General features: G+C 38.3%; 1 protein-coding gene across 2 annotated transcripts in view; it reads right to left on the reverse strand.

Annotated features, from left to right (window-relative positions):
- Positions 1–13,975, reverse strand: part of ptprnb (protein tyrosine phosphatase receptor type Nb) — a 25,483-nt gene continuing 11,508 nt past the window's right edge. For both annotated transcript variants that reach the window (XM_079629255.1, XM_079629254.1), the window contains 12 exons: positions 13,691–13,755; positions 11,858–12,067; positions 11,336–11,587; positions 8,015–8,162; positions 7,760–7,833; positions 7,245–7,322; positions 6,485–6,604; positions 6,213–6,379; positions 2,406–2,459; positions 2,146–2,210; positions 1,966–2,039; positions 1–1,722 (listed from right to left, as the gene is read on the reverse strand). In XM_079629255.1, coding sequence (XP_079485381.1) covers positions 1,651–1,722; positions 1,966–2,039; positions 2,146–2,210; positions 2,406–2,459; positions 6,213–6,379; positions 6,485–6,604; positions 7,245–7,322; positions 7,760–7,833; positions 8,015–8,162; positions 11,336–11,587; positions 11,858–12,067; positions 13,691–13,755 — 1,379 coding nt within the window. In that variant the 3' untranslated portion in view covers positions 1–1,650. The remainder of the gene's footprint in view (positions 1,723–1,965; positions 2,040–2,145; positions 2,211–2,405; positions 2,460–6,212; positions 6,380–6,484; positions 6,605–7,244; positions 7,323–7,759; positions 7,834–8,014; positions 8,163–11,335; positions 11,588–11,857; positions 12,068–13,690; positions 13,756–13,975) is intronic.

The following is a 13,975-nucleotide window of genomic DNA, read 5'->3' on the forward strand; positions in this document are numbered from 1 at the left end:
ACACAGTGATGCTCTGCATCACTTCACAAACAAGTTTTATTAGTCATCACAAGATACAAAATATATACTTTTTTTAATAATTCTGACATTTTTTTTTTTTTTTTTACTGATTTGCCAGAGGAATAGAACAATTAAGCTGATCACAATAACCATAAAGTAGAGAGATTTTTACCAAGGAGGAAAAGAGGAAATTCGATCACTCTGTCTTCAACATAATACTACAACAGATCAGCATGTTCTTCAAAATCTGAAATTCAACTTATCTTCCATTTCAAGTTCCTGCTGTCACATGAGCATTTGATAGCTTTCTCGTTGAAATGAAATGTGATTCATTCCCATTGGAAACTAAAGAAATCTGTAGTCTTTAGGGTGTAGTTTGACACATGAAAAGTCTCAAATGGAATCAGCCATTTTATGTTCTGCTTGTGAGGGCCAGTTGTTAGAATAGATTAATACTGTAAAATGGAAATTGATTTTTTTTATTTTAGAAATTAATTCTTAGGGAACACGTTAACATTGAATGTGTGTAAAATATGTTGAACATGAGACTACAGCAAAGCTCACCTTCATGACACTTGTTTTCCATGCCCCCTACCACCCCAGTGGACAAGACTATTGAGTAGGAAACTCACATAACACTGAAGTGTACTGGTACTTAACAGGACTAAGTAATCACCATGGTGAAACTGAGGGCAGCATTAAAGAGAGAGCGCAAACACAGAGAAACGGACTTCCCTTTAGATAATAACATTTTTGTTACCAAGAGTGAAGGCAAGGAAGAAATCAGATCTTGAAGAGCGTAAATATAGGTCCAAGTATATATATTTTTTGAGTATTGATTTAAAGGAGATTTGATATTACATGCTGTAGGAAGGCAATTTTGGAGAACTAGTTGGGATATGTGGTTTTGAGTGTTTATGTGCAGTAAATCAGAAGTAATAATTAGGGATGCCACAGAGTAATTTTGTAGGCAAGTACTCACATTAAAAACATGTAATCATTACTCCTAAAAAAACAAAAAAATCACAAACATAAGTCTAAACCAACTTTACAATGGTTTCAAAAGATAACAAGCTATGCCTTTCTTTTGAAAAGATATAAAGACTAATTACTTTATACGATAAAACAGAATTTTCACTTTGAAGATATTTCTTTTCTTACTTTTCACTTTGGTAAAACAAAAAAAGTAATTTTATCATTACATTAATATTACTCAGAAATACAAGAGCTGCAAGTAAGAGCTTCTTAGTATGTTAAAAAAGGGGTCCGCTGTGAAATAATGTGCTGTTTCAGTTTCTAATAGAACCGGGCACCGTCTTTCTTTATCTAGTGGAAATCTTGACTTTAACAAGAACCATGAAGACTGATATATTGCACACTTAGATCTCTTACCCCTCTTCATCATGTATGCAGAGTGCCACCCAATGCACTTACTGTAGAAAGAACGATTTAAGTGAAGGCGAAGGAAAATCAATTTGAGAGTAGTTTGTGTAAAGTTTTACTAACTAGTTGTAGAACGAGTACTTGACTAGTTGATTACTTGTGCACATCCCTAATAATAACCTCAGTGGCCACATAAGGCATGTATGCACACATGCATGTAATCTGTGAGTGTGTATGTGTGTGTCGGCTCAGTCATGGGCATTCGTTTCACTGGGGTAGAGCTTTGAGAATAGCATTAACCTCTTCAGCAACAGCGGTCAGTGCAAACTCAAACTGATCCTGCGGAGAGAGAAAAGCATAGATCAGCGTTTCAGTTTTACGATCCACTACTCCATCCGTCAAACTCTCCTTTAATAACACCATCAGTGCCAATGAAAATGATATACAGCAGTTACTGCAACTGAGGAGAACAAGCGAGGCTGCTGATACTATGGTGTTTTATGGGTACAATAGTGCTTTTATTTTTCATATGGGGCTCTGTGGTGTTACTGAGCACAGCTCTGCTGTTCTGTCCTTCATTACCTTGGTGCGCACCATTCCTGGCCTCTGGTCTCGAATGTGTTCCAGGGTTGCGGCAATATCGATCTCCTTTACTCCTGGGTTGAAAACAAAACAACAAACTTTATTAAGCATCTTCAGTATGTTGTACTCCCCTAAACACTGATTTCTTCACAAGTTTACAAGTTTGTATCATGTGCTGACCTTTAGCCATGCGGTTCAGGACCATGTCGATCAGGATGTATGTTCCAGTCCGGCCTGTACCATCACTGCACGGAAAGCCAATACTGTGAGCAATACACTCGAAAAGAATCTGATGTGACATTTGTGAACATACAATTCACAATGCAATACTTGATCTCCACAAGAATTTTGGGTGTATTTCAAAACACCTTCTAATAAAATGTTTGGTAGGATTAGAATCTCTTAAACAATTCCTCGAATGCATCAATTTGTTAAAATACCTGCAGTGCACAATGATGGGGCAGGAGCGTCCACGGTAGCACTTGTTGACTTTCCTGAAGGGCAGAAAGAAAGATTTCCTGAAGCAAATACTAGTGCTTGCAAAGCAGCAAAACATTTTTTTTTTAAAGTTAGATTAGCTCTGATTATGTTGCAATGGCATTCTGTCAGATGTTCACAAGTAATGCATAAGACAGTGTAAAGGAGTATGCAGTATGTATTAGGGGTGGGAATCTTTTACCATCTCACGATTCGATTCGATTCCGATTCTTGAGGCCACGATTCGATTCAAAATCGATTTTCGATTCAAAAAGATTTTCGATTCAAAACGATTCGATTCGATTTTATCCATAATGATTTCTAATCGGGTTTCTGATCATGATCTACTCTCATCTGCTTTGCTATACAGAATGACAAACGGAGACTTTAAAGTGTCTTTCACATTTATTAAGTTCAATTCTCAGGGAAGTGCCTTTTATCAAAAACATGTTCTCAATTGCTACTCATTAGTATCTAGCTATAAAATAAGTTGGAACAAAACAAAAGTGCTTCTTCATAATACAAAATGGTTGAAAATAGATGCAGTTTACCACAAATATCATGTAGAACACAACCGGTGAAGACAAAAAAACATCTATATTTCTCAGTCAGACACAGTAACTTAAAGAATAACAAGTTATGAAAATAAAGTGCTTCTTTCAAAATGAATAATAGTCCTACCCCTAAGCTACCTGGCGATGAAGCAGCGATAGACCGAGTCTTTTTTTTTTTTTTTTTTTTGCCCTCTCGGAGTTGGCAGGGAGTTTCGTGAAGCACTGCAGTGTGCGTTGGTCTGCAGCTGGTGGCTGACTGTACGTTCACACCGCCGCCGACTTGAGCTGCAAAAACGCTATGGTCGCCCTGTCAAGGACGCTTGTCAAAAAGTACGGGGAATCTTGTTGACGCTTTGGCCGCTCTGACGTAGCAGCATTCACAATGAAATGTAAACAGAAAAAACAAGCAATGCATTCGGCAGTTTAGGATATCGCACAAGATTTGTCAACACAGAAACCATTTCATCACTGGAGAGTTTTTTTCCCGACAACATCGTATTAATTGATTTTGATTCATATGCGCGAGGGAGAGAGAGAGAGCAGACAGCGCTCGGGTGAGTGCGCGCGCGCGGCCGGGGCTCTCTCTCTCTGCTCGTTCTTATGCCCTGTCAAGCGCGCCCTGTTAAACTGACAGGACTTAAAACACATGCAAATGGTAGGAACGAAAGATCTCCCTCTCATCCATTTGCTTCCTTTTTGTTTTAGTGATTTGCCGCTCACGTCCCGTTACAAAAATGGAGGCGAACAGCCAGCTGATTTTATTTATTTATTAAATCGATTCTTGGACATTTCAGATCGATTCTGAATCGTTGCCAATGAGAATCTAGATTCTTCTGTGAATCGATTTTTTTGGCACACCCCTAGTATGTATGTATGTATGCAGTATGTAATATGTACCGTAGTTAAATGCCAGAAAATTCATTATCCAATTATTACGATGTTGAATAACAAACATTCTATTAATGCAAGTTAGTTTCTTAAATGTCTATATAAAAAACTGTATAGAACTGTATTCAAAAGTTTGGGTTTGGTAAGATTTTTAATGGTTTTGAAAGAAGTCAATTATGCTCACTAAGGCTGCATTTATTTGCATATTATTACCATTTAAAACAACGGTTTTCTATTTTATTATATTTAAAATGTAATTTATTCTTTTGATGGCAAAGCTGAAATTTAAACAGCCATTACTCCAGTTTTCAGTGTCACATGATGCTTCAGAAATCATTCTAATATGCTTATTTAGTGCTTAAGAAACATTTATTAATAATTATTATATTATAACATTGTCATTTATTATTAATTATTATATAACATTTTATTATATTATTATACATTTTGTAAACAGTTTTAATACTTAATATTTTGTATAAACCGTGATATTGTTTTTAAGGATTCTTTGAAGAATAGAAAGTTTATTTCACTATTTATTTATTTTAAATAATTTTTTTTAATGTAAAAGTTAGTAACAATGTAAAAGTCTTTACTGTGACTACTGTGTGATCGATTCAATGCATGCTTGCTGAATAAAAGTACTAATTATTTAATAATTATTAAAAAAATATTCCTTACCTCAAACCTTTGAAAGGTAGTGTGTATATATAATGTAATGATGATGATCTGTATGATTTTAATCATTAAAATATTTAGTTAATAAAACAAATAGCCTAAGTATAAATATATTGCCCAGTTAAATTTGTTGTGCATATAGGATGATTGTGATGATGAAAAATATGGAAAAATTAATATACCGGTGTGTATATACACACACACACGGACTCCAGATGTCCCCCAAAAAAACTTTAATTTTACTCTAATTAGTGAAATATTTGCTAATTATTTATCACTAGTAAAAAAATAAAAAGCTACTTTCAAAGAAAAATGTCAGACAGACTTAAGTCTTCATATATATACGTTGCTCTGTGTGTTATTTATTTTAGTGTTTATATTAGTATTATGATGATTGTGATTCGTATTGATGATGATGACGAATGCTTGGATTTTGATATGGTTAAGCTTTACCATTTAATAAAATAAAAAATATGTTGCATTGGGTATTATTAATTTTAGTGTTTGTACTAATATCATGATTGTGATTTGTATTAATGACGAAGAATGTTTGGATTTCGATTAATTTTCTCAGTGGGTAAAAAAAAGGCACAGCATAAGATGAATTTAATCTACAGAGCAAAATTGTAAATAATTATCAGAAATAGTTGCAGACTTTGGTGGAGAACAAAATTAAAAAAAATGAGAGTAATTTCAACACAGTGGTCGCCTTGCAAGAACTGTAAAATCAAGGCTAATGTAGAGTAGAGACCCACAGAGATCAGAGGAAAACATCAGGACCACTGCACAGTAGAGAGCCAGAAAGATCAAAAAGAGGAGAGTTATAGCAGTCAAGAGTGGTGAGAAACAAGCAACATCAACCCCAAACATCAAAAAGCATGTAATGCAAGGACGTGATGGAGAAAGGAGAGACACAGAAAAGGAAATGAAAAGAGACTAAGATGAAAAGGTGGACAGAGAACGTGGAGGGGGAGTTAGGCGATGGAGCGTTTCGTCAGCGTTGCTGCAGCCACACCTGTCTGTGCTCATTTTTGTGACTATGCAACTGGAACCAGACTACTAGCTGCAAACCACAAAAATGACACAGACAGCTGTGCAATACCTCGCTACTGCGCTCCATCGCTCTCAGAAAGAGACTGACAGAAGTCGAGAGGATAAAAGAGACTGAAGTGAGCGGAGGGAATAAGAGTATAGCATGATGAAATGATATCATGGCAGCTGGGAGAAAAGAGAGAGCAACATGACGTCAAACTGACATATGCATAAATTCACACAGAGCTGTCATGGTTTTGGCTGCAAAAAAAAGTTTTTTTCGTAATGTAATTTCTAACTATTATTTGTCATTTTCTGTATGAAAGTTATAGTGTATTACACTAACACCTTAAGAATGAACTGAAAAGCTGTAAAATGACATGAATAAAAATATGTATAATTGTTAAAAATATCACCTATCCCAACTTAGTATGTAATTACAGTAAAACAAATAAATACAAATAAAATTTGAATAATAATGATGGTTCTTAGCATTTTATAATATTATGATGTTATTGCCATTAGAGTAAATAATCACAATCAGGCAACAATTAAGCCTTCATACATGTGTAAGTAATGTATTTCCACATTACTTATGTTTGTGAGCATGTGTAGTACCTGCGGAAGTCCAGCAGAGGGCGTGTGGAGGTGGGTATTCCCTGTGCGGGCCAGCTCAGGAAGTGGAACTGAGTGAGGGTACGAGTTTCCTGGGTTTGGACGTTCTTCAGGTAGAAGCTACGCACCAGGAAGTCATTACACCAGATATGCTCAGACACCAGGTTCACCTGAGTGAGATGATTGAAGGGTAACAACAACATTTGATATAGTTTACAATACACAAAGCAAACAGCTGAAGGCATCACTTCAGGTTCACAAGTGATATGACAAACCTCATAAATGTGATAGAGAGAAGATCCCTCATCGGGCCAGTAGCGATCGCACTGCTTTTCTCCGTCCTCAACCAGAGCCGTCATCATCACTATGACCGTACATCCGCTCTCCCAAATCATCTGCGCAACATAAACGGCTTACAAAACATGCCATCTAAGCTGTGTTTACATGAATGCACCGAAAATAAGCAATAATTGATATGTAGAACAGTGTAAAATATACAGAAATACACCATTTAAAAAATGTGGCAGTGATATTTTTCCATGTTTTTGAAAGAATTCTCTTATGCTCACTAAAGCTGCAACATTATATATTAATTTATATTTTAAAGTTTAATTTATTCCTGTGATGGGAAATCTGAATTTTCAACAGCCATTATTCCAGTCTTCAGTGTCACATGATCCTTCTGAAATCATTCTAATATGCTGATTTGGTGCTCAGATAACATTTCTTATTATTATCGATGTTGAAAACAGTTGTACTGCTTAATATTTTTATGGCAACCGTAATGCATGTATTATTATTATTTATCCGATGAATAGAAAGCTAAAAAACAGCATTTATTTGAAAAAAATGTTTTATTTATTAATGAAGATATCTTAGACTTTTGAACTATTTAATGCATCCTTGCTGAATAAAAGTAGATATATCATTTTACTGACCCAATTTTTTTAATGGTAATGTACATTTCAAGCAACTTGTATTACTTTATATCAAATTATTACAAAGGTCTCACATCCATACACAGATCTGACTGACCTGCCAGAAATCAGAGATGGTGTGTGAGAGAGGTCCTTGGGTGGCAATATAAGCTGGCATCCGGGGGTCATGCTCGATCTAAAGGGTCAATAGTAGACAAAAGGTCAGGGGTCAGTGCTTTAGCCCTTCTTAACCCTGGATCTGCCCATCACCATGACAACAAGCCATTAATGTGATCTGGAGGCGCATGAAGGCTTAATTGATGATCCCTTGCTCTCAACTACAACAGAGCAGCAGGGGATTCCAGACCTAAACATCATGAATGAGATCAATACAATGTAACCATGGCAACGCTGAGAGGGGGATTCCGAAACCAGTGGCAGCCTTGCACATCTATGAGGAATAAATGGATTATTGCCTTGGTAACAGGAGGAGATGCAAGGAAAGGACGGCTTTCTAGCTTTAGATTTCAGCTACAGAGGAAAGGAAAGAGACAATAATGCAGGCCCTTCAAACTGCACGGAGTCACATGATGAGGTCCAGGGCAAAGAGGACCATCAAGTGCACATACTTACAATGGTGCTGGCGTTGATGTAATCTGTCCTGGAGGGGTTGAGCTCAGCTTTCAGCTTCACTCTTGAATGGTCATCTGCATAAAACAATTGACAGTTACACATCTAATCCATTAAAAAGGGTCAAACGGGTTGTGTGAAAAAGAGATGCGTCCCAATTTACGTACTTATACACTTTTTTATGCCATTTTATAGTATAAATAGTGTGTTCACACTGAACTAACACCTCAGGTAAGGTATACTTGCAGTCTTACTCACAGGGCACGGCATCAGAGCAGCGGTTCTTCTTCATGTTTATTTCACTCTGGGCCACTGAGATGGTGCTGGGTTCAGCTTGGTAGGAGCACAGAGCCTCCCATTCTTTGAGCAAACGGTCTTTATTCTTCAGATGATCCTCCATATATGCCTAGAAAACATGAGAGAGAGAGAGAGAGAGAGAGAGAGAGAGAGAGAGAGAGAGAGAGAGAGAGAGAGAGGAGAGAGAGAGAGAGAGAGAGAGAGAGAGAGACCAGTAAAGACTCCTGATTTCGCAGAAATGCTGCTCATTCATGTGATACTTAAAAAAAGAAAATTTAGAGAATGCCAGTATACTAAAAAAAATCAAAACAGAAACACTCTTTGTAAAACACGAGGTAAATATAGTAAATATTAATGTTTGCGAACAGCTGCAGGCCAATTCATAAACAAAGCGCTAACCAAAGGGAAATATTGAAAGGCTGTGACACACCAGTGATGAATACTATAATGATAACTATAAAGTTTTGATAAGTCTCTGAGAATAGGAAAGTCCACACCATATAGTAGAGCTGCAAAATTTAAACACCCACATTTAAACACCCACAAAATCAAACCGGAACATTCAGATCTGCCACTCACCGGGAGAAAGAAGTTGTCATGTATAGGTACTGCACAGCTACACAAACAGTCTTTTAAACCAAAGCATCATTATACCCGTGTTACAAACAGGGTTTGAAATTAACACCCACCAAATGCAGGTAAAAACCAAATGTGGCGGGTAACGCTGTCAAAGCACTAGCCAATTTGGCAGGTTATTTATTATGTTTACTCACTTTGCTGGGGAAGTTCGTGTAAGCCAAATCTGGGGGAGGGGGGAGGGGGGAGGGGGAGGGGAAGGGGGGGGGCTAGTAGAAGTTCTGAATGGCCGATAACTCGATAAATTGAGTAGACAAATTGGCTGGTGAGTGAAAAAGTTAATTTCAAACCCTGGTTAAAAATATTCAAATGATAACAGAAAGTAACCCCTTTTGAAAGTAATTTGGTGCTTTATTTCGAATGAATTTTTTAAATATTATTTAGAACAGATTCAATAGACAATTCAAAAACAGAATACAACTTATTCATCCAGCAATAAAACAAGTGAAGTATTTATGAATGAGTCATTGAATCATTCATTCAAACCGATTGTTTTTTAAAATAATTAAAGGAGAACTCCGGTCAATTTTAACATTGAGCTAAATTTTTTGTAAATTTTGAGTGCTGTCAATACAGAGAACAACGACAAAAATCGGTGTTGCCTACACCGTGTTATCCTCTTTTTAAAATTTGCACCCTATTGACTTGAATGGGGCACGTTTTAAACCTGCTTTTAGCCTCTTAACATCCTTAATGTTTCATTACAAGTGCCCAGCCATGTTGAGTGATACCTTCAGAGTGAACACGAGTGAATCTGACTGCAGGAGATGTGAAAGATATGAAAAAAAATGATGTTATATCAGCCAGCGCACATACCTGTATTTAGTTCCTGTTTTCGGTCGAAGTCCAAAGTAGTCGATTGTCGAGTTCACGCACGTGATCTAAGTAACTAAACCTATGCGCGTCAACTCGACAATCGACTACTTTGGACTTCGACCGAAAACAGGAACTAAATACAGGTATGTGCGCTGGCTGATATAACATCATTTTTTTTCATATCTTTCACATCTCCTGCAGTCAGATTCACTCGTGTTCACTCTGAAGGAATCACTCAACATGGCTGGGCACTTGTAATGACACATCAAGGATGATAAGAGAAATAAAAGCAGGTTTAAAACGTGCCCCATTCAAGTCAATAGGGTGCAAATTTTAAAAAGAGGATAACATGGTGTAGGCAACACCGATTTTTGTCGTTGTTCTCTGTATTGACAGCACTCCAAATTTACTAAAAATTTAGCTCAATGTTAAAATTGACCGGAGTTCTCCTTTAATTCAAATGAATTAAACACTTTTTAAATAGACCGCAGCCATTAAAGGGTAACTAAACACTAAAACAACTTTTTTATAGTTAATGATCTGTAAGAATGGAGCTTCATAAATGCTGTTCATTGATTCGAGTACATTTTTTGACATTTGGGTATAAAGTGTTTTAATTTTCAAATATATGGTGTAAAAACGCCTGAGTGCTGCCCTTTTCAGGTTAAACGGAAAGCTCCTGAAGTAGAGGTACTCTCACCACGCCCTTGGCAGCCCCTGGTATAAAAGCATCTGGTTCCGTCAAAACTGCTGAGTCAGGAGTTGGAATTACGAGTGTGCAACCTGCATTTTACGCGCGATTGCAGTGCCAAACGCTGCTCTTCCTGCATGGACTCCACCACCGCAGCGGCGTCATGATGTGAGTGAGCATATATTTCTAATCACAATTTATGTTCCTTCCTATTAGGCTAAAGTTAACCCTCTGGTGTCGACAAACGGAAAATTGGTAATACCAAAATTAACCTAAATGCATGGGTTTTAAATATGATAGTTTGTTAGCATTTGCTATGAACATTAGCCTAATTTAGCCATAATGCTAATATTTTACCACTCAGAGACTGGCCCCATTCTCTCTTGTGCAGAATGGGGTCGGATGCCGATCGCGATGCGGGAGTTAAGACCGCAGTTTGAGCCAGCAATTGAATTGATATGGCTCTGGCCCTGTGTCCACAGACAATTCAACATCCTCCACTTCAGGTGAAGGTGGGGGAGAAAAGTCCTCGACTTCAAATGACCGCTCTGTTGCAAAGCTACTTGCGTCACTCCAGTCACTCTCCATTTTAGCGAGTCTGACAGCAACTGTCAATTAATCCATCACTGCGGGTCTCAGGTGCACCCCCTGTGAGTGTTCAGCGGTGCCGCGTCTTCTCTCTCTCTTACTCTCAAAATGGGTTGGACAAGGCAATTGAATTGATATGGAAACTATCGAAACTATACTCTCGCGTTTAGGAGTCGGGACATGACGGAATTGTCACTTGCACAATCGGGGCAGCATTGCATGCATCGTAACTAAAGTTGATCATTTCCACTTCTTTTTAAGTCTTGTCAGTTTAAACATTCAAGCTGAGAGAGGTTATGGCCTCGGGAGGGGCGGATGTGCGCGTGCGTAAGACAAAATAAGAGTGTTCTTGCACAACAGAACATGGAAAAATAATAGTTTTTACTCGATTGTACTATTTTGGTGATCGTTGGGAGCCAAAATCTAAATCAAAATTCAATTAATTGCACAGCCCTACCAAATAGTTATCGTTCTTGGTGCTAACGGCCTTAATTGTTTACACGGGAAGTGAATTCAATTTGTATCGGTAAATAGGGGTATAGAGTGTCTACCAGTATCATGTGCCCAGTGGAGATATCCATGTTAGACTGTGCTGGCTCCTCACACCAGGAGGGGGTGCTGCTATGTGAACTAGGGCTTGGCTGAGGTGCGTCACTGAACTGTGACGACACGCTACTGACTCGTGACGTATCCGTTCCTCCACCACCACCTCCTCCTCCTGCACCGGCACCCCCTGCAGCTCCGACTCCGCAGTCCTGCCTGCCCATAGAGGACTTAGCAGCCATGTGCTGCCGACAAAGATCCTGAAAAATGAAGAAAATCAGAGAATGTGAGCGAAAGAAACCGAGAATTAGCTACAACTGACAAATTGAAATTCACACAGTAAATTAATGTCGACACGACAGTAATCAAATTACTCTGGTTTGCTTCTGTTCAAATCAAATAAATCTGATCACATTGGTGTCTGATAATAACATGCCATCACAGCCAAAGCCACTAAAATAGCTGGAATTCAGAGAATTATTTTATTGCAGAGATATGATGCAGTACGCATTTCAAACACTCCTTCCGACCTGGTACTCATAATGCGTCACATTTCCTGCTTCAGGTCCTAGTCCCAGTTTCCCTGAGGCCAACTGGCGGGCATGGGTGCGTAAGCAGGCGATGGTCAACGCTCCCACCAGGAGTCCACACACAGAAGCCACACCCGCAAACATGAGGAACACCCTCTCGGTGTTGTCACGTACACGTGTTGCCACTGGCAACGCATGGCCATCGTTCTTCTGCAATGACGGAGAGAAGGAAACAGATGAAGACAAATATATGAATCACAAATCATTTATACATCCCATAATTAATGTTGAGTTAGCAGCATAGTTTGTACTATCCTAGCGAAGCACATATTTTACCCCTGAGAGGAACCATAAAGGACTGTGTATTTCTCTAAAACATTTTAAGATGGAAAAGTGAAGAGGGAGAGAGGGTCCATGAGGAGTATTAAAAAGAGTATTTAAAACAGGGCTGAACATCCCACCCTGCTGTCTGGAAGTATGACTCAGTGGGCAATAACGTCTGATGTAAGTACCATAGTAGTAATTAACATGACAGAACTGATGAGAGAAAACAGACGGTAGAAGACTATCTAAATCCTTTATTACACCTCATTTCAACACACAAGAATCCCATCATATTCCCTAGTCCTATTTTCTCTGCTAGAATGATGCAGACCACACAGGAGCCAGGGCATTACATCATCACTCCTGTGTGCACACCGCACTGACCTTGTCGCCACAGCAACCAACTTTACCTGACATCACTGTCTGTGCTGAGATTCTGAGTGCAAATCATTCTGATTGGTCATTTTTAATGCGCGTTCTTTATTTCAACAAATCACTGAGCACTTCGAGGAAAACAGTTTAACGACTACAGCAGGTTCCTAGATTCAAATAAAAACAGTCTGGACTGGCCAGTAAACTCATTTATTATTACATACATTTAACGTAACGTTACATTCAATCATTTAGCAGACGCTTTTATCCAAAGATTACAAATCTGATCATAAGCTTTAAACCACTGACTTTCGAAGAGTAAAATGAAAGCTGGGAAAACCAAGGAGTAACGTTTTAGTGTGTTTAATATTTCATAATTAATATTAATATAATCTTTCATATTTCATAATTAACGTTTTTAAATGTGTCTTTTTCCAGCAACATGGGATCTGTAAGAGATTTCTAGCCAAGAATCAAGTGAACTGAAACGACAGGTAACGTTAACCCTAGGTGGATCGACAAAAAAGCAGATTTATTTTACTGCCCCGTATGACCTGCACTTGCACGTGTTTAATTAACATGTTTAAAATAATGTAACACGATATTAATACAACGTAACATTTAATCAAGTTTAAGAAGAAGTGCAACTCACCAAAAAATCAATAAACTAATGGAGGATGGAAACCCCACGCCCCGGTGGTCCGCCGAAGATGAGCAGAAATTTGTAACGTTACGTGCAATAACCCTAGAGCTTCTGCACCGGTTTGATATTTTAATTTCGTCCACTTTTGTTAGGAAGGAACGGTTGATAAGTTTAAGTTCGCGGGAAACGAACAACGGTGACCGAGCTCAGCCCTGGAACAGACATCGTGATGTTTTGCGGGAATGTTGCGCTCTGAAGGGAGAAGCATTTGGGATGGCAATCGGCCGCGCGCTTAGAGTCGTGAACGCGCCTGACAGTTTGACACGTATGATGTCGTTGTCATAGCAACAAAGCAAATGAGACGGGGGTGGGTGTCAGGGGTCTTGTGAGATATTCCCTCCTCAACCATCGAAAGAGACAGAAATCATCGGGAAAGGGATAAACAACAGGCTCAAAAGTTAAGACATTGATTCAATGTTTCTGCACACCCTTACCTCACCAACACCTGCCTGAAGCACCTTTAGACCAGTCTCTGATTCTAGAAGGTTCTTTTGAGCCACTGCATGTGAAAAAAATAAAAATCAATGTAAAGACAGTCACAGAAAGCTTATTCTAATGTTTTCTCAACATAGTTTCTTATAAGCTGATATACATAGAAAACATTTACAATACATAGACCTTATTTAGAGCAGCGCCATGACAGGTATTTTTTTTTTTTTTTGCGCCATGACAGGTATGAAAGCGAAGCTGTGAGAGACTTATGTTTTCAATGGCATCTG

Source organism: Phoxinus phoxinus (genome assembly GCF_949152265.1).
Source record: "Phoxinus phoxinus genome assembly, chromosome: 11".
NCBI lineage: Eukaryota > Metazoa > Chordata > Actinopteri > Cypriniformes > Leuciscidae > Phoxinus > Phoxinus phoxinus.